A 26482-nucleotide genomic window follows, 5' to 3' on the forward strand; every position below is an offset into this window, starting at 1 on the left:
TATTTGAATGTTAGGATTATTTGGACATGATATATTTTGGGTTAAATTTATACCATAATGCCCAAGGTGAGAAGTCAACATGACAATTGGTAACAGGATGCTGATACCTCTGGAACTTGTACAGAAGCAGATACAAAGTCTTTCTAGAGAGACACCCCTAAAACTCAAGCTTCAAGATAAGATTATAATAAAAGTTAGAAGACGTAAAGTCCATAGGAAGAATCAACAAGACACAGTACAAAGCTGGATTAAACCCTGAGGATGCCGAAATGATAGAATGACAATATGAAAAAAAACCCTGAATATATAATTGGACTGATTCAAATGAATCAGAGAAGAACAGTATATTTTGTGAAATGAATAGACAGCCTGAGAACAGAATTAGGTGTCTAGAAATGAAAAATACAGCCCTTAAAATTAAAGATTCAGCAAGTGGTTTGAACAGCAGATAAGACATACATGAAGGGGAAATTAATGAAGTGCAAGATAGGTTACCTCAAATGTGGCACAGAAAAACATAGAAAAGAGTTTAAAAATGTAGAGGATAGAATCAGAAAGACTAGTGGGTATTTAAAGAATATCCTGAGGATCAGGATTCTCACTCAGTTGTCACTGAGGATCAGAAGACAAATAATATATTAAAATAGAGGGAGTAAGCAAAGATCGTTTAAACAGCATATAGAAAGTACTAGCCAGACTTCAGGAAAGTTGGCAGAGTAGGAGGATCCTGGGCTCACCTCTTCCCATGGATACAACTAGGTGACACTCATATCAGTATAAATAACCCAGAAAACAGCCTGCCAGAATAAACTCCACAACTAAATGTCGAGAAGAGACCGCATAGAAGAGGGTAAGAAGGGCAGAGAAGTGGTTGGGAACAAAAGGGACCTATAGGACTGTCTGTGGGAGAGAGGGACATCACCAGCATGGAGAGGGGAGAGACCTCACACCTGGGAGCCTGTGTGGGTAAGATGAAGCCCCATAATATTTGGCTTTGAACACCAGAGGGGCTGAATTTCATGAGTTTCTTATTTCTTGAAAGAAATTTCAAGATTTCTTATAACCAATGGGACTTAAAGCCTGGAACTTTAAAAATCAGCAGGCTGGGTTTTAGGAGAGCAGGGAGAGTGATTGGAAATTGAGTCTCCACCCTTAGAGGGACAGCACAACAAACAGCCTGCAGAGATACTGCATTGAAGCAGCAGTTTGAAAAATGCCTGGGGCGTAGGGGAGGGAGAGTTAATTACTCCTGTCAGAGTGTATCCTGGAGGGATAGGTTTCCCTGAGGGACTTCTCCAGGAACAAAGGAGCTGACTGGTGCCATTTCCCTCCCCACCTCCCAGCTTAAACTGCACAGCCACCTATGGGAACTATTCACTATCGAAGTTGCTTATACTGCACTCTGCCTTCCCAGGCAGGCCTGCCTCAGCCCTGGTGCCATTAAGTCCCTTACCCTAGAAGACCAACACAGGCCTTGCCAACTCCAAGTCTCCTGACACTGCATTTTGTGGGGCTTCGGTCCTGGTGGCAATGGCTGGTTACATCCTATGGAGGATGTACATACTTTGTTAGAACTGAGCACCCTGCCTTTGCAGATCAGCCCCAGCTGGCCCTGGTCTTGGCAGTGCCTACACGTCCCCTGTGGAAGAGGGCTGTTGCAAAACTTACGGGCACTGGTGCACCACCCTCCCGCCGAACATGTGCTTTGCAGATCACCAGGGCTGGTCTACGGTGGTGGAGGCATGTCCCCTCTGGAAGAGGACCAGTGCGCACCTTGTTAAAACTGCGTGGTCCACCCACTACTTTCAAGAGCAGGAGACTTAAGTGAGTTTCCTCACACAAATAGACACAGAATTAGACAAAATGAGGAAACAGGAATATGTTCCAAATGAAATGAAAGAACAGGACAAAACCACAGCAAGAGACCTAAGTGAAACTGAGATAAGTAATAGGCCTGATAGAGAATTTAAAGATTTTTTTTTTAATTTTTTTTAACGTTTATTTATTATTGAAAGAGAGAGTCAGAGAGTGAGCAGGGGAGGGGCAGAGGGAGAGGGAGACACAGAATCTGAAGCAAGCACAGAGCCCGACGCGGGGCTCGAATTCACAAACCGTGAGATCATGACCTGAGCCAAAGTCGGATGCTTAACCTACTGAGCCACCCAGGTGCCCCGGCCTGATAGAGAATTTAAAGTAACGATCACAAAGATACTCCCTAGCTGTGAGAAAAGAGTGGCTAACATCAGTGAGACTATTAAAAAGAACAGTTCAGAGATGAAGAACACAAAAATTGAAATTAAAAATATACGAGGTGGAATAAATAGCAGTCTAGTGGAAGCAGAGGAATGAAATCGTGACCTGGAGGATAGAGTAATGGAAAGTAATCAAGCTGAGCAGGTGAGAGAAAAAAATTATGCAAAATGAAAATAGACTTATGGAATTCCTCAGTGACTCTAAAAGCATAATAACATTCCTATTATGGTGATACCAGAAGAAGAGAGAGAAGGGGGTAGAAAATTTATTTGAAGAAATAATAGCTGAAAACTTCCTGAATCTGGGGAAGGAAACAGAAATCCAGATCTAGGAGGCACAGAGAAACCCCGACTTAATCAACCCAAGGATGTCCACATTAAGACACATAGTAAAGGGGCAAGAAGTAGTGATAAAGAATTTAAAAGCAGCAAGAGAAGACAGTTATGTGCAAGGGAAACCCTATAGTCTCTCAATGGATTTTTCAGCAGAAAATTTGCAGGTCAGAAAGGAGTGGCACGATACATTCAAAGTGCCGAATGGGAAAAATCTGCAGCCAAGAGTACTTTACTAGCAAGTCTCTCATTCAGAATAGGATAGATAAAGAGTTTCCCAGACAAACAAAAGTTAAAGGAGTTAAAGACCATTAAACCAACCCTACAAGAAATGTTAAATGGGACTCTGAGCAGAAAGGAAAGGCCATAAGTAAAAGTAAGAAAAGTAGGAAGCATAAAAGCAGTAAAAATAAGTATATCTGTAAAAATCAGTCAAGGGACTCATAAAATAAAAGGGTGTAAGGTATGACACCATATTCCTAAAATGTGATGAGGAGAGGAGTAAGGAATAGGATCAAACTTCAGCGACCATCCACTTAATATAGACTGTTATATGCAGAAGCTGTTATATTAAACTTAATCGTAACCACAAATTGTAAACCAGTAATAGATATGCAAAACATAAAGAGAAAGGAATCCATCTGTATTGCCAAAGAAAGAAAACTGTGAGAGAAGAGAGCAAGGGTAAAAAGGAATAGAGAGAACTACAAAAACATCCACAAAGCAAGTAACAAAATGACAATAAATATATACCTGACAATAATTACTTTGAATGTAAGTGGACTAAATGCTCCACTCAAAAGACATAGGGTAACAGAATGAATAAAAAAAGAAGACCAATTTGTATGCTGCCAAGAAGAGAGTCATTTCAGGCCTAAAGACACCTGCAGGTGGAAAGTGAAGGAGTGGAGAAGCATTTATCATGCAAATAGATGTCAGAAGAAAGCAGGTGTAGCAATACTTATGTCAAATAAAATAGACTTTAAAACAAAAAGACTGTAACAAGAGACAAAGAAGGGCACTATATAATAATAAAGGGGACAATCCAACAAGAAAATATAACAATTGTAAATATTTATGCATCCAATATGGGAGCACCCAAATACATGAAACAAGTAATAAACATAAAGGCACTAATCAATAGTAACACAATGATAGTAGGGTACATTAACACCCCACTTACAACAATGGACAGATCATTGAAACAAAATCAGTAAGGACACAGTGGCTTTGAATGAAACATTGGACCAGATGGATTTAACAGATATATGCAGAACATTCTATCCTAAAAGAGCAGAATACACATTCTTTTCAGGTACGCATGGAACATTCTCTGGAAAAGATCACATGTTAGGCCACAAAACAAGTCTCAACAAATTCAAAAAGATCAAAGTCATACCATGCATCCCTTTTGACTACAACATAATCAAACTAGAAATTAGCCATCAGAAAAAAACTGGAAAGAGCACAAATACATGCAGCTCAAATAATATGGTACCACTAAACAATGAATGGGTCAACCAAAGAATCAAAGAAGAAATTAAAAAGTACACAGAAACAAATGAAAATGAAAGCACAACAGTCCAAAATCTTTGAGATGCAGCAAAGAGGTTCTAAGAGGGAAGTTTAATACCAATACAGATCTTCCTCAAGAAGCAAGAAAAATCTCAAACAACCTAACCTTACACCTAAAGGAGTTAGAAAAAGAACAAACAAAAAAACCCCAAACCAGCAGAAGATTAGATTAGATAATAAGATTAGAACAGAAATTGGGGCGCCTGGGTGGCTCAGTTGGTTAAGCATCCGACTTCAGCTCAGGTCATGATCTCACGGTTTGTGGGTTCGAGCCCCGCATCGGGCTCTGTGCTGACAGCTCAGAGCCTGGAGCCTGTTTCAGATTCTGTGTTTCCCTCTCACTCTGCCCCTCCCCCACTCGCACTCTGTCTCTCTCTGTCTCAAAAATAAATAAACATTAAAAAAAATTAAAAACAAAAAAGATTAGAACAGAAATAAATGATATAGAAACTAAAAAAACAGTAGAACAGATCAACGAAACCAGGAGCTGGTCCTTTGAAAAGATCAACAAAATTGTAAATTTCTAGCCAGATTCATTAAAAAAAGAAGAAAAAAGAGGACTCCAGCAAAATCAGAAATGAAAAAGGAGAAATAGCAACCAACACCACAGAAATCCAAAGAATTATAAGAGAATATTACAAAAAATTATATGCCAACAAACTTGTCAACCTAGAAGAAGTGAATAAACTCCTACAAACATATAACCTCCAGAAATGGAATCGGGAAGAAACAGAAAATTTGAACCAACTGATTACAAGCAATTCAATTGAATTGAATCAGTAATCAGAAAACTCTTAACAAACAAAAGTCCAGGACCAGTTGGTTTCACAGGCATATTCTACTAAACATTTAAAGAGAGTTAGTATCTATTCTTCTCAAACTTTTCCCAAAAATAGAAGAGGAAGAAGAAGGAAAACTTCCAAATTCATTCTGTAAGGCCAGTATTACTTTGGTACCAAAACCAGATAAAGATACTACCAAAAAAATATATAGGCCAATATCTCCGATGAACATACATGTAAAAATTCTCAATTAAATATTAGCAAACCAAATCCCACAATACATTAAAAAAATTATTCACCCCAATCAGGTAGGATTTATTCCAGAGATGCAAGGGTGGTTCACTATTTGCAAATCAATCAACGTGATATATTACATTAGTAAGAGGAAGGTTAAAAACCACATGATCATTTCAATAGGCGCAAAGTACAACATCCATTTGTGATAAAAACCCTCAACAAAGTAGGTTTAGAAGGAGCATACGTCACCATAATGAAGGCCCTGTATGAAAAACCGACAGGGAAAAATAGAGCTTTTCTGCCAAGGTCAGTGGACAAGGATGTCCACTCTCACAGCTTATTCAGCATAGTATTTGCAGATCCTAGCTGCAGCATTCACACAACAAAAAGAAATAAAAGGCATCCACATCAGCAAGGAAGAAATAAAACTTTTACTATTTTCAGATGGCATGACACTATATATATAAAATGGAGATTTCACCAAAACACTACTAGAACTGATAATGGAATTCAGTAAAGTTGAAAGATACAAAATGTGCAGAAATCTGTTGTATTTCTATACACTAATAATGAAGCAGCAAAAGGAAAAATTAAGAAAATCCCATTTACAAATGCACCAAAAATAATAAAATACTTAGGAATAAGCATAACCAAGGGGTGAAAGACCTGTACTCTGAAAACTATAAACATTGATGAAAGAAATTGAAGGTGACACAAAGAAATGGAAAGACATTCCATGCCCTTGGATTGGAAGAACAAATACTGTTTTTTCTTAATATTTATGTATTTATTTTGAGAGAGAGAGTATGTACACATACATGTGCAGAGAGAGAGAGAGAGAGAATCCCAGGCAGGCTCTGTGCTGACACAGGGTTTGATCCCCCAAACTGAGATCATGACTTGAGCTGATATCAAGAGTCGGACGCTTTAACGGACTGGAGCCACCCAGGCGCCCCAGAACAAATCTTGTTAAAATGTCCATACTACCCCAAATAATCTACAGGTTTAATGCAATTCCTATCAATATACCAACAGAATTTTTCACAGAACTAGAACAAACAGGCCTCACATTTGTATGGAACCATAAAAGACCCTGAATAGCCAAAGCAATCTTGAAATAGAAAAATAAAGTTGGAGATAATCACAGTTCCAGATTTCATGTTATACTACAAAGCTGTAGTAATCAAAAGAGTATGGTACTGATGCAAAAACAGACACACAGATCAATGGAACAGCATAGAAAGCTCAGAAATACACCCACGACTGTATGGTCAATTCCTTGACAAAGGAGGCAAAACTATGCAATGGGAAAAAGACAGTCCCTTTAGCAAATAGTGTAGGGAAAACTGTAGGTATATGCAAAAGAATGAAACTAGATCACTTTCTTAACCATGCATGAAAATAAACTCAAAATGGATTAAGGACCTAAATGTGAGACCTGAAACCATAAAGATCCTAGAAGAGATCATAGGCATGATTTCTCTTACATTGGCCATAGCAACATCTTTCTAGATAGGTCTCCTGAGACAAGAGAAACAAAAGTAAAAATAAGCTACTGGGACTACATCAGAATAAAAACTTTTTGTTTTTTATTGTTTCAAAGGAAACAACCAACAAAACTGATAGACAACATACTGAATGAGAGAAGATATTTGCAAATGACATCTGTTAAGGGTTAGTATCCAAAATGTATAAAGAACTTACACAACAGCAAAAAAAAAACAAAAACAAAAAAAAACAAAAAAAAAAAAACCCCACAAATAATCCAATTTGAAAATAGGCAGAAGACATGAACAGACATATCTCTGAAGAAGACATACAGATGGCCAATAGGCACATGAAAAGATGCTCAGTATCACTCATCATCAGAGAGATGCAAATCAGAACCACAGGATTTCATCTCACACCTGTCAGAATGGCTAAAATCAAACACAAGAAACAACAAGTGTTGGTGAGGATGTGGAGATAAAGGACCTCTCTTGCACTGTTGGTGGGAATGTACACTGTACAGCCACTGTAGAAAACAGTATGGAGGTTCCTTGGAAAATTAAAAATAGAATTACCTTATAATCCAGTAATCCCATTACTGAGTTTTTACCTAAGGAGTACTAAAACACTAATTCAAAGGGATGTATGCACCCCTGTGTTCACTGCAGCAGTATTTAAGTAGCTAAATTATTGAAGCAGTCCCAAGTGTCCTTTGATAGATGAGTGGATAAAGAAGTGGTATGTGTGTGTGTGTGTGTATGTGTGTACACGCACATACACACACACACACACAGTGCAATGTTGTCCAGCCAGAAAAAGAATGAAATCCTGCCATTTGCAACAACATGATGCATCTAGATCACGATGGATCTAGAGTATAATGCTAAGCGAAATATGTCAGAGAAAGAACAAATACCATATAATTTCACTCATAATGTGGAATTTAAAAAACAAAACAAGTGAACAAAGGGGGAAAAAAAGAGACAAGCCAAAAAACTAGACTCTTATCTGTAGAGAACAAGCAGATGGTTATCGGAGTGGAGGTGGGTCGGAGTACAGGTGAAATAGGTAAAGGAAATTAAGAGTTCACTTATCTTGATGAGCAACTGAGTAATGTATGGAATTGCTGAATCACTTTATTGTACACCTGAAACTAATATAACATTGTATGTTATATTAAAAAAAAGTACTAGTCATAAAAGATGAATAAATGGACCTCACTGGAATAGAAAAAATTCTTCATAAAAAGACAGCATTAAGAAGGTGAAAGCGCAGCCACAGACTGGGAGAAAATAATGCAGTGTGTATATATATTCAACAACAGTCTCATACCCAGAGTATATAAAGAACTTCTGCATTATCAGCACGGAAGAGAAAACTCTGTGGCTCAGCAGTTACACTCCTGAGCATATCCCAAAGGAAGTGAGTGTATATAATTTCCAAAACACATGCATATGCTTTATTTTTAATAACCAATAATTCAAAACATGTATAAAGCAGTAATAATGACATAAATGATCATTTAAAACAAAAAGATGGCAAGAAACAATATTAGGAAATAAAAAGTAAAACTATGAATATAGTAGAAATGTAAGCATTAAAAACTCTCAGGAAATTTGATAAAATAGTTTATTGAAAAGTATAACTAACCAAAGCTGACTCTTGTGGCTCAAACAGGACACATCTGTAGGCTGTAAGTTTAAAACCACTGCATTAATAATGAAGTTTAAGTATCCAGCATAGTGTCTGGAATGTAAGTAAAATATGCACTGAATGAATGCCAATACTATATTAACTGGGTTGCTTACAACTAAGGTAAGTCTTTAGCTAATAATTATTTACAGTTTATCTCATTGAAAGCAATAAATACAAATGAAGATTTTAAGATCTTCAAATGCGTAAGAGTCACTAAATTTACTTTGATTGAGGGCACCTGGGTGGCGTTGTGGATTAAGTGTCCAACTTCAGCTCAGGTCATGATCTCACGGTTTGTGAGTTTGAGCCCCGTGTCGGGCTTTGTGCTGACAGCTCAGATCCTGAAGCCTGCTTTAGATTTTGTGTCTCCTTCTCCCTCTGACCCTGCCCTGATTGTGCTCTGTCTCTCTCTGTCTAAAGAAACGTTAAAAAATAATAATAAATAAATGTTAAAAAAAAATAAATTTACTGTGATTGGTAGAAAACAACAAGGCCTCATTGAGAAGCTTTTGTCATATTGTTTGTAAAAAAAAAAAAAAAAAAAAAAATCTGAGCTCATTGGGGCTCCTGGGTGGCTCAGTTGGTTAAGCATCTGACTCTTGATTTGGGCTGAGGTCACGATTTCACAGTTCATGGATTCCAGCCCTGCATCAGGCTCTGCTCTGTGTCAGAATTCTTGGAATTCTCTTTCCCTCTCTCTCTGCCCCTCCCCCATTTGTTTTCTCTCTAAATAAATAAATAAACTTAAAAAAAAATCTCTGAGATCATTGAAATAATTGTATCTGGGAGTGTTGTATTTGTAAAGATAAGGGTTAATGCAGTACACACACACTGTATGTGTAGTGATGTGCGTGTGTATATATGTGTGTGTGTGTCTGTATGTGTATATATATATGTGTGTGTGTGTGCGTGCATATATATATACATATATGTATACACATATACATACACATATACATGGCTATTTATACATATAGTGACTAAATAGTTATAAGATTTATAAAAAAAAAGTATCACTGTTTCCAGAACTTTTTCATTACCTTAAACAGCAGCTTCCTCCACCTTTACTCCTGATTCCTGGTAATCTCTACTCTAATTTCTATGAATTTGCCTGGTTTAGGTATCTCATATAAATGGAATCATATAATATTTGTCCTTTTGTGTCTGGCTTATTTCACTTAGTATAATATTTCTGAGGTTCATCCATGTTGCAGTATCAGAATTTCATTCCTTTTTAAGGATGAATAACATTCCATCACGTGTATATACCATGTTTTATCCATTCATCTGTTGGTGGACAGTGGGTTGTTTTCACCATTTGGCTATTGTGAATGATGCTGCTATGAACATTGGTGTGCAAGTATCTGAGTCCCGGCTTTCAATTCTTTTGGGTATATTCTTACTAATTGAATTGCTGGATTATATGGTAATTCTTTTTTAAATTTTGGAGAAGTCACCAAACTGTTTTCCACAGCAGCTATGCCATTTTATATTCCCATCAGCAGTATTTGAGATTTTTCTTATCATTTGTCATATGCCCTCTAAACTAGTGTTTCTTTTGTATTGAGAGATAAAGAGAAATTTTTAAAAGCAAACTCAAATCTTGTAATGGAATTCTGTTTTACTCTGTAGGTATATGGAGCTGCCATCCAGTTTTATGAACCTTATTCTCGGGAACTTCTGACAGAGAAACAGCTTATGCAGCTGGGCCTCTTGACCCCCGTGGAGAGAAAAGTAGTCTCCAAATCCATCAATTCAAACAAATGCATTTGTTTACTCTCACACTGGCCTTTTTTTGAAGCTTTTAGAAAATTTCTCATGTTTATCTACAAACTTTCTGTGTCTGGACCACATCCTCTTCCCATTGAAAAGTATGTATGATGATAAGAAAGATGTCTGGTAGAAAAGCTGGTTGTATATGTGTACATTTCATTGTTTACCTGACTTAAGCAAAAAAATTGAAAGGGAAGAAGAGTCACAGTCACCTTACTTTTTACTTGTTCCCTTCTACACCTGAGTCATTGATTTTAAAACTGAGGAGTGGTAGTTAGAATGATCAAATAATAATCTTTTGAAGATTCAGCTGAGGAAGAACTCATTATACAGTGTATTGTCTGTGTTCTTCCTGTATATTCTCTAATAACGAAGAGAAAAATAACTATTGACACACACACACACACACACACACACACCCCCACCCACCCACCCACCCAAACCACATAAATGGCATTCCAGGTTCTAACTATAAAGCATCTCAAAACTGATGTAGAAATTAAGAAGGGTGAGTTAATTGATGCCAGAAGTGAGGTTTGGGTTTTAGTATTGAGAGACTGTCCTTATTTTCCACTTGATTTGTAATTCCCTTTGTCATGGAAATCTGTTGTAAGCAAGAAGAATATATGTGGAGCCACTGCCTTTTAAAAACCACATCTTGGGGCGCCTGACCGGCTCAGTGGGTAGAGCATCCTACTCTTGATCTGAGGGTCACGGGTTCAAGACCCACACTGAGTGTAGAGATTATTTAAAAAAAAAAACAACATCTTTTCAGACTTCTAGTGGCACACTGGCTTTTGTGGATTGTAGTAAGTGCTTTATTTATCCTCCTAACAAACCTGGGCATGTTCAGAGCTTGGTGGAAATGTATTATAGTGTGGATAAACATGGATTTTTCATACAATTTCAGAAATTTCACATTACAGCAGAAAGAATATCAGCGAAGGATTCTAGGTAGTAGAAGGATAGGGCAGTTCTCTGTAGGTTTTAAAATAATGCTGCTCAAAAAGTATCTTAAGAAAGTAGTAAAGTACTGTGCTTAAACTTACCACAATTTGGTGTAGAAATATGGGTTCAGCTTTCATGCTGTACTCTTGGAATGCCAAACTAATAGTTCATAGTTCTAGGTTTAACTTTCAGCTTTCAGATTAACTTAAAATTGTTTGAAATAAAACTTAATGTTAGGGACAAGTTAGCATCCTTTTGAAAAATTGAGGTTCTATGAATAGTTTGAGGAAATAAAATTAGGGTATGTGATCAATATTTTTTTCTCAGTTGCATGTTAGTGGCTCCTAAGAGCTCAAAGCTTTGAAGAAACTTAAGCATTATTTGTAGGTGGAGAAATAGAGAGGCAAGTGGTTTGCTCAGAGTTATAGTAAAAGAACTATATTGATTAAATTACTATTTAATTAATATTAATTACTTATTAGGATTAAATTGTATTGTATCACAATTGCTCACCGTACTGGCACTGGTATCAGAACAATAAAAATAAGCTTCTTTCATGAAAAGTATATTTGTGTTACTCTTATTTTCCTTGCAATATTAAGGTATATTAATATGGACTTTTAATAAGGAAATACATTGTACATTTCAGAAGTTTAGTGGGATGAGTACATTTATTTGCGCTAAGGATATTTATTTAGCATAAGTTTTAGGTCAGTGGCTTTGTCAGATCTAGGATGATATATCTAATAATATATTTAATATACTTAGAATTTGTTAAAATCTAAACATTTTAGAAAAGTAATTATGATCTGTATTTCACCTTTTTTTTCAGGCATATTTCACACTTTATGCAAAACATCCCTTTTCCTTCAGCACAAAGACCAAGAATCCTTGTACAGGTAATCAGAACAAGTCCATTGGAGGACGATCTGCATTATGTTCATTCTCGTCATTGCAGAGTCAATTCTGTGGCCCCTTGAGTTTGAGGCAGAGCAACATGTGTTCATAAAGGCCTGGAATCTCCTGTATTTTATATTTTATCTGGGTGCACACAGTTGGCATAATTATAATCTTTGATTCATGACATTATCACCATTGGCCTGTGCATGCCATTTATGTAGCTGATTTTAATAATGTAATTAAAATAGAGCAACTAATAAATATTAAATATAAAGTGATTTGTGGTTGGAGGGAAAAAGTGAAATAGTCTGTAGTGGTCTTCACATTTTCTGTGTTAAATGACCAGTTTCTTTTTATTTCCAATCAGTGGCAGACCTATATAAGTATACAGCTTGTTCCATTTGCACCTTACCATGTGAGACCAGTGTAGACATGAACATGTCTGTACCCTGTCCAGAGACATGAGTCCTCTGATCACGTACTTGGATGTGGGAGCAGCGTCTTATTGCCGTAAAAGCTTCTAAATGGCTTGCTCTCCATTTATATACTATCTTTTCCTGGGCCAATAACAATTTGCAGACTGACACTTTGAGTATCATTGATATGTAGGGGCAAGCTATTGTAAATTTTTTTCTAAGATGTTATCAACTTTATGTGTGATATGGTGGCGTTAAGTCAAATACTGTTGATCTTGAATGTACTTCAGTTCAGCAAGTATATACTTCAGTTCAGAAAGTATTAATATATAGTAATCAAGCCAAATGCTTACCAGTCTGTAGAGTAAATAAACTTCAAGCTTTTAAAAAGCAATTATTCCATAATTTAAAGATAACTATTATAAATAATTAACTGAATCCAAATTCAGTTGAATTAACCATTTAATTTAAAAGACCTAAAATAATACCTCTGAGTAAATACAGCTATTGTTTAATAGCTTACTACATTTCCAAAACTATGTCAGTCTGCCTATTAAACTATTTTCTGTTTTACCTGATGTAAATATTTAGGTTTCAAGATTGGCTTGATTAATTCATCTTTTTTTTTTTTTTTTTTTAAGCTTTCAGTCCATGATGCATTAATATTATCACAGCCAGTTTCTACACCTTTACCATTAAGGTAATTATTAATGGTATCTAAAATGATATATTCATTCACTTGGAGCAGAATGCTTGAAAATATTTTAATAAAGTTAAGTGTTATCTTTTACATTAGTATAGCCTTCATATTTCTATCTTTGATAGCTGGGTGGATGGTGGGCCATTCACCATTTTAAAAATGGAATATTTAAGAGAGTTGCAAGATTGGGTGTGGGGAATACCTCCCTCTTCCCCATCCCCTCTATCCAGTTTGTAGCTAAATATTCAAAGTGAACTGATTTTATCCTCCCCAAATGTCTCGAATCTCTTATGTTCTGTTTATCTGCATCAAAAGTCCAGGATAGCATGATCTCTCACCTGGACAACTTCATTATTAACCTTTTAACTGGTATCCTTCTGTTCTTCCTTCATTTCTTTATCCACACTGCAGCCAGGTGTTCTTTTGAGAATGTAAATATAATTTGTGTCATTTCTATTTTGACATAATCTTTTGACCCTTCCCTACTATGCTTTAGTCACAATAGGTGTATTTCAATTTTGCAGACATCACGGTAGCTTTTTCTTGCCTCATTGCCTTTGCATGTGTTGGCTTCTCCCCAACCCCACCTCCAAATGGTAGTTCTTTGGGAAAATCTTCCCTGATAAACTCTCCTCTCATTACTAAAGGTTGAGACTGAAACATTGTTAGACTAGCTCAATAAATTTGCTACTTCTCAGTGATAACTACATCAGGTCTTGAAATTAACATTAGACTCTCAGTCTGTTAATATTTAGGAAATAGTTTATAAGCAAATCTTAACATATTTTAGCAAAATAGTTCATCTTTTTTTCTTTTCTCCTAGTGGAGCCAACTTTAGCACCTTGTTAATGAATCTGGGTCCTGAGAATTGTGCAACACTGCTGCTCTTTGTTTTACTTGAGAGTAAGATTCTGCTACATTCTCTTAGGCCAGCTGTGTTGACTGGAGTAGCTGAAGCTGTTGTAGCTGTAAGTATAGAATTTTCCTTATAGTACAGGATTACTGGTGGGACATTTTTACTCTAAAGGGAAATTTCCTTCAATGAAAGCAACTTTGAAATTACCAGTAAAAGTTTAACATAAATACAATAGAGCGGCAAAGAGAAATAGTAAGTATAAAGAAAGAAAGTGATTTCTGTTTGAGACAAAATTTTAGTTTCTGATTTTTCATATATTTGAGTGGTTCAGAGAATCTATATGATTATAGAATAGTAAACTTGTGAATGAAGCTTATTGTATTAAATGAGAGGCTGTGATCAATTTCATCTGCCCCAAAATTATGCAAATGAATTGCACATTTAATTACTCTCAGTTTTAACTTTTAATCACTGTGAGCCAATAACATAGGAAATTCTAAGTGATTGTGAAATAGGATAATGTACTAATGCTTAGCTATTAGGTAAAACATAAATAAAATTAAATCGAGTCCTCTGTGTTTTGATGGCTTCCCATTACAATTAAAGGTCTGATCATATAGGCTTTATAGATCATAGTGTAGAATTTTGGGTGTTCCATTTCTCCAAATTTATTTTCCATTGCATATTTAATTTAAAATAGTTGACTGTCCTGTCTTCCATTTTAAGAATGTAACTCTCATGGAATAAATACCTAGTCTCTTTATTATCCTTGTGTCCTCAGCGCTTACCACAGCTAAATAACAAGGAATAAGCATCCAATAAACACCTGTTAAATCAGCAAATGAGGTATGTCTCTGAGACCTTAATCTGGTCAGAGAAATGCTACTAGGACTGAAAAACATAGTAACCATGTGAGATAGTTTATAGGGGGCATATATCCTCATTGCATATTAATTTTCCAAACCTCCACAGTTGCATATGAAAGCAAAAGCCATTATAACATGAAAATATTTGTTAATAAACTGACCAGTTTTATGAAGTTCCCACTGCTTCTCATAAAACATTAGTGTTTATTTACGTTCCTTTGTCAGAATCTTTGTGGCCCAGTCTCTTGATTGATTTCAGCAATACAGTGCAAGAACAGGTGGAAAAATTGTAATGTGAAATTGGAATTCTTATGCAAAATGCAAGATTGCATGAAATTTGTGTAAGTGATGTTGGAGAACTGCCTGAAATGCATGCAAAACCATTAAAGAGAAAATGGAAAGGAGTGATAGGATAAATTCTTCAAAAGGAGAATGAATATCAAAGAATTAATGGAGCTCCATTTGTAAAAATGCCCCTATTTATGATTGAGCTGTAAAAGGTCAAAGGTGAATACGAGGGTGTCACATTTTGCTGTTAGATAGTTTTGTTGTAAAAAATTTTTTTTAAATTTTTTTAACGTTTATTTATTTTTGAGACAGAGAGAGAGCATGAACAGGGGAGGGTCAGAGAAAGAGGGAGACACAGAATCTGACATAGGCTCCAGGCTCTGAGCTGTCAGCACAGAGCTGGACGCGGGGCTCGAACCCACGGACCACGAGATCATGACCTGAGCCAAAGTCGGACGCTTAACCGACTGAGCCACCAAGGCACCCCTAAAAATTTTTTACATAGTTGCAGGTGTAACATATATTGAATAGAACATGTTTTTACTGAATGTGTCTGAAGTCCTTGCAAGGTCCTGTGGGAGTGGCTCTCTCTGGCTGCACTCTGATCTCATTCCCTGCTACTCTGCCCCCTTGCTTACTCTGCTTGAGCAAGTAGCTACTCCTGAAGCATGTTAGGCACGCCCATAACTTAAGGCCTTTGCTCTAGCCGTTCCTTCTCTTGAAAGCACCCTTCTCCTAGATGTCCCATTGGCTGAATCCCATACCTCCTTCAGGTTTAGGCTCAGTTGTCATTTTCTTAATAAGGTCTAACTTGTTTGACCTATTTAATGATATAACCTACTCTCCTCTTTCCTATTATGAACTCTAATGCCCTTAAGTTGGCTTTACTTTTTCTTTTTCCATAGCACTTAGCATTTCCTGATATGGGATATATATACTTTTTTATTTTGTCCTCTGTTGATTTTCTGGCTCTTTCTGCTAGACCAAGTGGTGGCAAACTATGGCCCACTGGTCAAATCCTGCTTGCAACCTGTCTTTGTAAATAAAGTTTTACCGGAACATAGGCCATTTATTTACACAATGCCCATGGCTGCTTTCATGCATGGAGACAAAGTTAAATATTTATGAGAGCCCATATTGCTCACAAGGCCTAAAATATTTCCTATCTTTCTTGTACAGAAAAAGTTTGCTGACTTTTTTTCTACACCATAAACCTCACGAGGGCAGCACTCTTTGTTTTACTCACTGTTCTAGCCCCATCGAGAACAGTGCTTGGCTCAAACTAAGTGCTGGAATATTTGATAAGTAAATAAATGGTTGAAGATAAAATCCTAATTCTAAATAACTATCTGGAATAACCGGCAGATGTAATAAATGCTATAGGCATTTCTTTGGGGTGAGTGATAAGTGGATAAGGTATATAGCAAGGATTTTTATAGTAGACGAAAAATTTTATCATCAGTGATTAGAATTTTCATATTAGCTGGTAATTAAAATTTTAATCTTTTTTTTAACTTATCGAAACTTTTTTTTTTAAAGCACATACGATACAATTAAAGTATAGCTTTGTAAAAAGCTGATAGATTCTTAAGATATGTTTTATATTGACTGGTATTTTTTTAAGATGCCAAGCTTCACGGAAGTTGAATCATTTTATGTTTATTTGAGTAGGAAATTTTTTTGTTGAAATTTTCAGCTGACTATTGCCATTTTCAAGAGAATCAATTTAATTTTTTTCAGTCCTTGGAGTTTTAGTTGGATTTTAGTCAAAGGTTATTTTGAAAATTAGTCGATGGATGAAATGCATAAGAGTTAAAGATCATGAGTTTGTTTTATAAGTTTTGGGGGCAGTTTTCTCTCTCTGTTTTGACTTTTTCCAAAAAAATGTTGGATGTGGGTTTTGTATGGCATCAGAAAAATTAACAGGCAAAGAGCTGTTAGCATTTTTATTGTGCTTGTGATAATTGTCATGTGTGAGGATTTAATCACATTGGTTCATGGTGTTGCTTAGTAATATTTTATAGTCATTTGGTTTTTGGAATGAAGTGTAAGATAAAAGAAACTAGACTGTACTGCTTTTAATGGTCACTTTCAGTAATATTAGTTAATTACATACCTTTTGTTGCAAATTTCAAATTTGGTTAATTTTTTAACGCTTTTTTCCCAGATGATCTTTCCATTTCAGTGGCAGTGCCCGTACATTCCCCTTTGTCCTCTGTCACTGGCGGCAGTGCTTAGTGCACCTTTACCATTTATAGTTGGGGTCGACTCCAGGTATTTTGATCTTCATGACCCACCACAAGATGTTGTTTGCATTGACTTGGATACAAACATGTTATATGTGTAAGTTGATTCTTTTTATATTCTCTCCCATTTGTATCCCCACCCCCCACCATATGTAGTTGTTGTAGCTCTTTGAAAACATCTAGAAACATGGTATTTTTTAAGATTGATAATAAATTCTCAAATTTAGTACAATGATTCTCAATGAAGGCAGGAATCAGAATCCTGGAAAGTTTGAAAAAGAACATGTTCAACATTATAATATTTTGAAAACAGTGTTGGCAGAAAAGATGGATTTGAAAAAAAAAGGGATAAACACTGCTTTCAGGTCTCAAGAGATGATATGCTTTCTAGCTTTAATTCAAAATCCTTATGTAAGCTTTTAAAAAATGACTTTAGTCAGAATATAGGATAATATTAGGCTGTTTCCTTAGTGGTCAAGATTTGAATTTTTTAAGGATCTATTTTGTTGCGGAGAAATCGATTTTTTTTTTAAATGTTTATTTTTGAGAGAGAGAGACAGAGCACAAGCTGGGGAGGGGCAGAGACACACACACACACACACACACACACACACACACACACACACACACACAGAATCCAAAGCAGGCTCCAGGCTCTGAGCTATTAGCACAAAGCCCGAAACAGGGCTCGAACTCATGAACTGTGAGATCATGACCTGAGCTGAAGTTGGTCACTCAGCCAACTGTGAATTATACTACATAGATCTTTTTACATATTTTTAATAGACTTGGCAGTTTTCTCCATAAAGACTATGCACACCTTTTGTTAGACTTATTAATTCCTAAGTACGGTGTGTTTTTTCTTGCCACTATAAATGGTATTTTAAATTACATTTTCTGTTAGTTGCTGCGGTATAGAAATGCTGTTGGTTTTCATGTAGTAGTCTGCCTCACAGCAGCTTAATTGAATTCTTCTCTTTTGTCTGTAGATTCTCTTCAGTTTTCTGGCTGTAAACAATCACATCATGTACAATCCTTACATACTTTTGTTTATTGTATTTTTTTTTTTGAGAGAGCGAGCAATTGTGAGTGGAGGAGGGGCAGAGGGAGCAGAAGAGAGAGAATCTGAAGCAGGCTCCATGTTCAGGGCAGATAGAACCCAATGCTGGGCTGGATCTCATGACCATGAGATCATGACCTGAGCTGAAATCAAGAGTCGGACACTTAACAGACTGAGCCATCTAGGACCTCCAGTCCTTACATATTTTTAAATTTGTCTTAATTCTCTAGCTAGGATCCTAACGTAGTATTGAATAGAAGTAGTCATAGCTGGTATCTTGTCTCCTTCCTAATTTTAAAAGGAATGCTTTGAGCACGTCGTTATTATTATGATTACTGCTTTAAGCAAGAATTGACATCTGGTCCATGGCTGTTTGTGTAACTAAAATTACAAAATTCACTCATTTACATATTCTGTGGGGCTGCTTTCATGCTGTAATGATACATTTGAGAAGTTGTGACAGAGGCCCTGTGGTCCTCAAAACACAATATTTAATATCTGACCTTTTATAGAAAAGGTTTGCTAATCCCATTCTAGGGTTTTGATAGCTTAATAATAAATGAACTTAAACCTTCCACTTGTACATAATGATTAAAAAAAAAAACCTTTTAAGTAGGTGTTGAATTTTATAACACTTTTGTATAAATATTGAGATATGCATTGTTTCTCCTTTGTTTTCTGTGTGGTAAATTACATTATAAATCAATCAATAATGAAGAATCCTTACATTCCTGAAATAAACATCATCTTATATTTTTATATCCTAGCAGATTAAATTTTCTAAGAATTTAAAATGTTTGCATTGTTGTTCATAAATTGCATTGTTGTTCATTGATGTATAGCCTTTTATCTTTGTGGAGTTTTAAATGATTCTTATTTCTATTAAAATATTTTCAGTCCTGCATTATTTAAAAGTGTTCTTTTGGGGGTGCTTGAGTGGCTCAGTCGGTTGGGTGTCTGAATCTTGATTTTAGGGTCATGATCTCATGGTTCTTGGGAGTGAGCAGTGTGGAGCCTGCTTGGGGTTCTCCCTCTCTCCTTCTCTTCTTCTCTCCCTCTCCCTCCCTCTCCCTCCCTCTCCCTGTCTCCCTTCCTCTCTCTCCCTTCCTCCCCATCTCTCCCTCTCTCTCCCTCTCTCTCCCATCTCCCTCTCCCATCTCCCTCTCCCACTTCCTCCTCTCCCCCTCTCCCTCTCCTTCTCCCTCTCCCTCTGTCCTTCCCCTGCTTGTTCCCTCTCTCTTTCTCTCTCTCAAAATAAGTAAATAAATAAACATGAAAAAAATTAGAAAGTGTTCTTTTAAACTTCCAAGGTTTTTTTCCTTAAATGCTAACTAGTTGAATTGTAGTCAGAATATGTTTTATATATTATTCTCTGATGTTTGTTGAGATTTGCTTCTAATAGGTAGTTTGAGGTATCAATTAAGTTTGTCACTTAAAATATTATAATTCTAAAATTTAACTTTTGAAGCAAGACTTCAGTCTTGAATTCATAACCCCAGCCTTTTCTGAAAATCTGTGTTAGAGCATTAGGGTGACACCAAATCTGCATAAGGTTGGTTGAAATGTAAAGAAAATACCGCGAGGGAGGAGAAGCTAAAATGGCAGAGTATTGGGGGCCCCTGTGGTTGCCTCATCCCTTGTACACAGCTAGATAAATACCAAATCATTCTCCACACACACAGGAAATTGATCTGAGGACTGAGAGAACAAACTGCACAACTAGAGGGAGAAAAGAGGCCACATCGTGGAAGCTAACTAGGATATAAATAAAAACTTAAAGAGCTTCCTTGAAAACCACTTATTTAGACCGTCTGTGTCAATTGTAATTTGAGCAAAAATATCCTTTCCATTTTCTTTTTTAGTTTGATACAAGAATTTTGCTAAATAAAAAGAGATTATAACAGATTTTATTAATTATGTTTTTATTTAATAGATCAGATGAAAAGAAGAACATGAATTGGAAGCAGCTTCCCAAAAAGCCATGCAAAAATCTGCTTAGTACCTTAAAGAAGTTGTATCCCCAGCTATCTTCAGGTGAATGTGAGGAAAAAGGAGTATTTTTAATGAAAAAACATATATGAGAATATTCATAAATTTAAGTAAAATTCTGCTCTGCTTAAAAGGAATCTCATTACAAAACAAAATTTCAGTACTAAGATATTAATATTGTGGTTCATGATTTTTGAGCAAGTTATGTCCTGTCTGCTTGAGTCTCCCTGTTAGCACCTGCCAACTATCCTTTACACGAATGGAGAGAGGAATTTCAGGAAGTCATGAGTTTTATTTTGACGGTTTTCTTAATTATTTAATCAGTACTTGTATTAGATATAAAATGCTATTTTCTCTTCATTTGTCAGTTCACCGAAAAACTCAGGAAAGTTCGGCAATTGAGATGACTCCGATTGAAGCAGATTTCTCTTGGCAAAAAAAGATGACACAACTTGAAATGGAAATTCAAGAGGCATTTTTGCGTTTTATGGCATCCATTTTAAAAGGATATAGAACATATCTCAGACCGATCACAGAGGCTCCTTCAAATAAAGCCACAGCTGTTGATTCATTGTTTGACAGACAGGGTGAGTGGCATTGAAAATATAATTACTTTTTATTGAAATGAAAAATATTTTTTATTTGGTATTGCTCGCCAAAATATTCACGATGCAAGTTCTTAGAAATGTATACTAAGATACAATAAATTTCTTTGTATTTGTCATCTAGCTCTATGAAGAATTTCTTTTAAATTTTTCCCCCATTTTTCCCTGAGAAATCTGAAACTGGAGATCTTTAATTATGAAAAGTCAAAGATGTTGCTTATGTTTACTATATAGTCAGTTATCTTAGTCGAACAAACCTGATGATTTAGTTTAGGTGGTTCCTCACTCTTGCATAATTCTTCAATTTGTATATTCTTGGGTTTACAGTATTATCTAACGATTAGTTTTTAAATTTTTTTTTTTTTAACATTTATTTATTTCTGAGACAGAGAGAGACAGAGCATGAGCAGGGGAGGGGCAGAGAGAGAGGGAGACACAGAATTTGAAACAGGACCAGGCTCTGAGCGGTCAGCACAGAGCCTGACGTGGGGCTCGAACTCACGGACTGTGATATCATGACCTGAGCCGAAGTCGGACGCATAACCGACTGAGCCACCCAGGCGCGCCATAACGATTAGTTTTTATAATGAGGCCACCAGTTTTTAAAGTTTTTGAAAAATAGAGTCTTGCTTCAGGGGAAAATACTATACTCCTCTTGTTTTAGTATTTGTTATTTTAGGGAATTGTAAAGATTTTTGTTATTCAACTGCTCTTAAATGTAGTAGCAGCCTTACAGATATGTTAATACTCATATGAAAGTTATTTTATATTTTTGAACTTTTACCCAGCAGTGACTTTATTTTATTTTTATTATTACTATTATTATTTTTTTAATGTTTATTTTTGAGAGAGAGAGAGTGAGCGAGCATGAATGGGGAGGGGTAGAGAGATAGGGAGACAGAGGATCTGAAACAGGCTCTGTGCTGACAGCAGTGAGCCTGATATGGGGCTCGAACCCATGAACTGTGGGATCACGACCTGAGCCAAAGTCAGATGCTCAACTGACTGAGCCACCCAGGTGCCCCTACTCAGCAGCTACTTTAAAAAAAAAAATCTCTACTTTTCCAGTCATCTTTTGTCTTTTATCATCTCTGCTTCAGGATAACCTCTCAAATATTTAGTCACCACTTACCAAGTCAGACTAGTTATAATGTAGGGATATAAAGAATATTAAAATCTAGCTCTATGGGATAGTAAATGGAAAATAATCTAAAATACTTTTAAAAATAGAACATGTACTCAAGAGAACAGATTTTACACAATAATTCAGTGAGAATTTCCAAAATATATAAAAAGGGAACATTCTTCCAGATGAATATTTTGTAAGACTTCATGGAGGAGGAGCATGATTTAGAAGAATGAGTAGAATTTAGATAAATGGAGATGAGCAGGAAAGGGTTTCTAAAAAACAATATTCATTAAAAGTCAAATTGGAATAAAATTTCTACTTTGCTATTAATTAAGCCTTCCTTTTTTTTTTAAATGTTTATTTTATTTTGAGAGAGTGAGAGAGCACATGAGAGCAGGGAGAAGCAGAGAGAGGAGAGAGAATCCCAAGCAGGCTCCACGTTGTCAGCACAGAGCCTGATGTGGGGCTTGAGCCTGATGTGGGGCTCGATCCCATGAATTGCAAAACCACGGCCTGAGCTGAAATCAAGAGTCGGACACTTAACTGACTGAGCCACCCAGACGCTCCTTTATTAAGCCTTTCTGAGGTTCTGTTTTTTCATTAATAAAATGGGGATGATACCTACCTCATGTGTGGTTATGAAGATTAAACGTATGTGAAGCAACTAGTAAAATTATAGTACTCAAGATAACAGCTAGTATCATTGATGGTAATAACAGAATGGAAGAAACCTCAAGAACAAATGTAAAAGGCATGTATATTAGTTTGCCATGGCTGCCATAACCAAGTACCATAGATTGGGTGGTTTAAACAAACAGAAATTTATTTTATCACAATTCTAAGGGCTAAAAGTCCAAGATCAGTGTGTTGGCAGGATTGGTTTTCTTTGAGGCCTCTCTCTTTGGCTTGTAAAGATGGCCGTCTTCTCCCTGTGTCTTCACATGGTCTTCCTTTTGGGTGAATCTGTGTCTATATTTCCTCTTCTTATAAGTACATTAGTCATTGGGTTAGAGCCCATGTCTAATTTCTTCATTTTGACTTAATTGCTTCTTTAAAGACCCTATTTGCAAACACAGTAACATTTAAAAATACTGAGGATTAGGACCTCAACATAAGAATTTGGAGGGGGTACAATATAAGAAGTATAGGGTTTAGCCCATAACAGCATATTTGGTACAGTTTGACCAAAGTGAAGAGCTTTAGAGGTATTGTGAAGGATAAGGCTAAAAATAAGATTAGAGCTCAGATTATGGGTGGTCTTAAATGCCAGTAAGAATATGGAATTTGTAATAGGCAGTAGTGGGCCACTAATTCATTCATGTTCTCCCTCCCTTCCTCTCTCCCTCTCTCCCTCCCTCCCTCTCCCTCTCCCTCTCTCCCTCCCTCCCTCTCCCTCTCCCTCTCCCTCCCTGTCTCTCCCTCTCCCTCTCAGTGGGAGGGTGGCCTTACTAATACAATTTAGAAAGATATTTAGTTAGTGTCTGATGCCTAAGGCTTTTGTTGTCAACAGGATAATATTTAGTGTCGTGAGGGCTATAGCCATTAGACTATAACACAAATACTAATTACATTTTACTAAGTGTGATGTGAAGGAACATATTGGTTATAGTGAGAGTGCTAAGTCAGGGAAAGTTTCCCCGAAGAAGTAACAATTAAGCTTGGGCTTGAAAAATGAACAGGAATTAACTGTGGATTTTAGGTTAACTTTTTATTAGAGATACTTTCTCAACGTACATAAAAATAGAATAATATAATGTACTCTTGTATAGCCATCTTCCAACTTCAGCAGTGGCCACAATCAACACTTTGCCATTTTTATTTCATCCTTTCCCCCTGTCTTTCCAGATTCTAAATAGGACATCATTCTAAATAGGACTCATAAACTTTTAGTTATTCTTTAGAATTTCCTATATTTATATATGCTTTTGGTTGATTGTGTCTGCATGGTGTTATTTAACATGTCTTCCATCATCTGTATTTCCTGTAAACTTGTGGTTGGATTAAGAGATACATTGTCCAACAGAAATGTAATGTGAGGGGCTCCTGGGTGGCTCAGTTGGTTAAGCATCCAATTTCGGCTCAGGTCTTGATCTTGCAGTTGGCGCTGTATGCTGACAGCTCAGAGCCTGGAACCTGTTTGGATTCTGTGTCTCCCTCTCTCTGCCCCTCCCCCGCTCATGCTCTGTCTCTCAAAAATAAATAAATGTTAAAAATATATATATAATGTGAACCATACATATAATTTTAAATTTCTGTGGCATTTGGGTGGCTCGATTTAATTTTAGCTCAGGTTATAAACCCAAGGTCATGGGATTGAGCCCCAAGCTGAGCTCTGCACTGAGCCTGGAGCCTGCTTAAGATTCTCTCTCTGCCCCTGTCCCCTGTTTCCGTGCGCTCGCTCAAAAAAAAAAAAAAAAAAAAAAAAAAAATTGTAGTAGCTATAGTTAAAAAGTAAGTAATAGGGGAAATTAATTTTCATAATATATTTTTGTAACTTAAAATATCCAAAATGGTATTTCAACATGTAATTAAATTTTAAAAATTGTAATGATACATTTTACATTTTTCCCCCCTATACCAAGGCTTTGAAGTCAGCATGTGTTTTATGTTTACAGCACATCTCAGTTTGGGTCAATCACATTTCAAGTGCTAAATTGTCACGTGTAGGTAGTGGTTACTGAATTAAACAGTGCTGTTCTAGAGCTTGATTAGATTCAGGTTCAATTTTCTTGACAAGCAATGCCAAAAACACTACTTCCTATTACAACCCACATGCATATCTGGTTGTCCCATTTTTAGTGCTCCTAGGATTGATCACTGTATTTAAATGTTGTCAGCTTCATTAATTCATTATAGTTTTCCCATCAGCCTTTCATGTAATTATTTTAATAGCTTTTGCTGATCGTTGCCTAGATCCATTAGAAGAAAAAAAAGACTTTTTGTTACTACTTGTCAAGAATAATTTATTTAATTTACTTCTATTTTATTTAAGCATTTCTCAACTAATTAGTATGTCAAGGGGATGGTGTGAGGACCACAGCATGTGGAATGTCCTGAAGCATCAAAGAAAGAAAGAAAGGCTGGAGGGGAAAAGTGGCTCAAACATCATGCCTGAAAATGGTGGGTGTGAGCCAAATCATGTAGGATCTTTTAGGACCATTGAAGGGTTTCAGTCCTTAAGAGTAATTGGAAGCCAGTGAAGGCTATTTAAGTAGGTAATAGGATAAGATTTGCATTTTTAATTTTTTTAAAGGTTTATTGTTGAGAGAGAGAGGGAGGGAGAGAGAGAGTGCACGTGCGCTCAGAGAGAGGGGGAGACAGAAGACCCAAAGCAGGGCTCCATGCTGACAGCAGAGAGCCTGACGCAGGTGTCAGACTCACAATCCGTGAGATCATGACCTGAACTGAAGTCAGACGTTCAACCTGCTGAGCCACCCAGATGTCCCAGATTTGCATTTTTAAAAGATCAGTATTTAATTGTTTTTCCTTTGACTTCTATGCAGAGATTGAATTGGAGACATCCAAAGTATGGATCTGCTAGTTAGTTGGCTATCACATTGCTCCAAGTGATCAGTGGGAGTGACCTGGTTTACTTGAGGGTAGTGTCAATAGAAGAGTGAGGAGTGATTTTTTTTTTGGGGGGGGGGGTGGAGGTAGATTGAATAGAACTTGGTGATTGAATATAGGATGTAAGATAGAGGGAGGTGTCAAGAGCAACTTTGAGATTTTTGTCTTTGTCAACCATGTAGATGGATGGTTGTGCCTTTTATTGAGAAGGGAAATAGCAGAAAGAGGAAGGATCTATTTGTTAAGGAAACTTTGTTTTAAAGCGAGAGAGCCTTGAGTATGCTGACATAGCTAATACAGAGGGGAAATTGTCCTGAGAACACTGAAGGACTGGAACCCCAGGCTCATATGGTGGGTTTGGCCTTAGGTAAGAGGGACATATTCATTGTAAAAAAAAAAGGGGGGGGGTGCGGAAGGAGTAAGTGGTAGCTGCAGAAAGTCATAGATTTTGTAGTGAGATAATAACAGTAATTCGCTTAATGATTTTCATTTTCTCTGTGATATACGGTATATATAAGGTATGATGGAGGAGGGAACATGATAGGAGAGAATTAAAAAATTGGAAATAGTTGTAGAAAACATGGGTAAAGGGAAATTAAGTTGATTCCAGAAATTTAGAAGGGTTGGTAGTCACAGATGAAAGTATAAGTGGTTCTGATCAGCCTAGTTGTAGAATTCCCCCCTCCTCCTTTGAATTTGTGCTCAGTTACATTGTTGTAGATCCAGAGAAAGCAGGCAATTCATTCCTCCAGGGCTAAGTGATACTAGATGAGTTTA

At 36.5% G+C, this 26482-nt stretch overlaps 1 protein-coding gene across 6 annotated transcripts in view; it reads left to right on the forward strand.

Moving 5' to 3' along the window:
* DENND4C (DENN domain containing 4C) overlaps positions 1-26482 on the forward strand; it is a 122941-nt gene that overhangs the window by 48169 nt on the left and 48290 nt on the right. For 3 of the 6 annotated variants that reach the window (XR_006195701.1, XM_042912037.1, XM_042912039.1), the window contains exons 6-12: positions 9995-10233; positions 11916-11982; positions 13041-13099; positions 13923-14067; positions 17277-17452; positions 20349-20455; positions 20773-20991. Coding sequence is in view for 5 of the 6 variants with exons in the window: in XM_042912037.1 (XP_042767971.1) it covers positions 9995-10233; positions 11916-11982; positions 13041-13099; positions 13923-14067; positions 17277-17452; positions 20349-20455; positions 20773-20991 (1012 nt within the window). In the remaining variant the exon portion in view is untranslated. Of the gene's footprint in view, positions 1-9994; positions 10234-11915; positions 11983-13040; positions 13100-13922; positions 14068-15112; positions 15163-17276; positions 17453-20348; positions 20456-20772; positions 20992-26482 lie in introns of those variants that run through there. The other 3 variants (XM_042912038.1, XM_042912040.1, XM_042912041.1) reach the window with 2 other exon arrangements.

Source organism: Panthera leo, chromosome D4 (genome assembly GCF_018350215.1).
Source record: "Panthera leo isolate Ple1 chromosome D4, P.leo_Ple1_pat1.1, whole genome shotgun sequence".
Classification (NCBI taxonomy): domain Eukaryota; kingdom Metazoa; phylum Chordata; class Mammalia; order Carnivora; family Felidae; genus Panthera; species Panthera leo.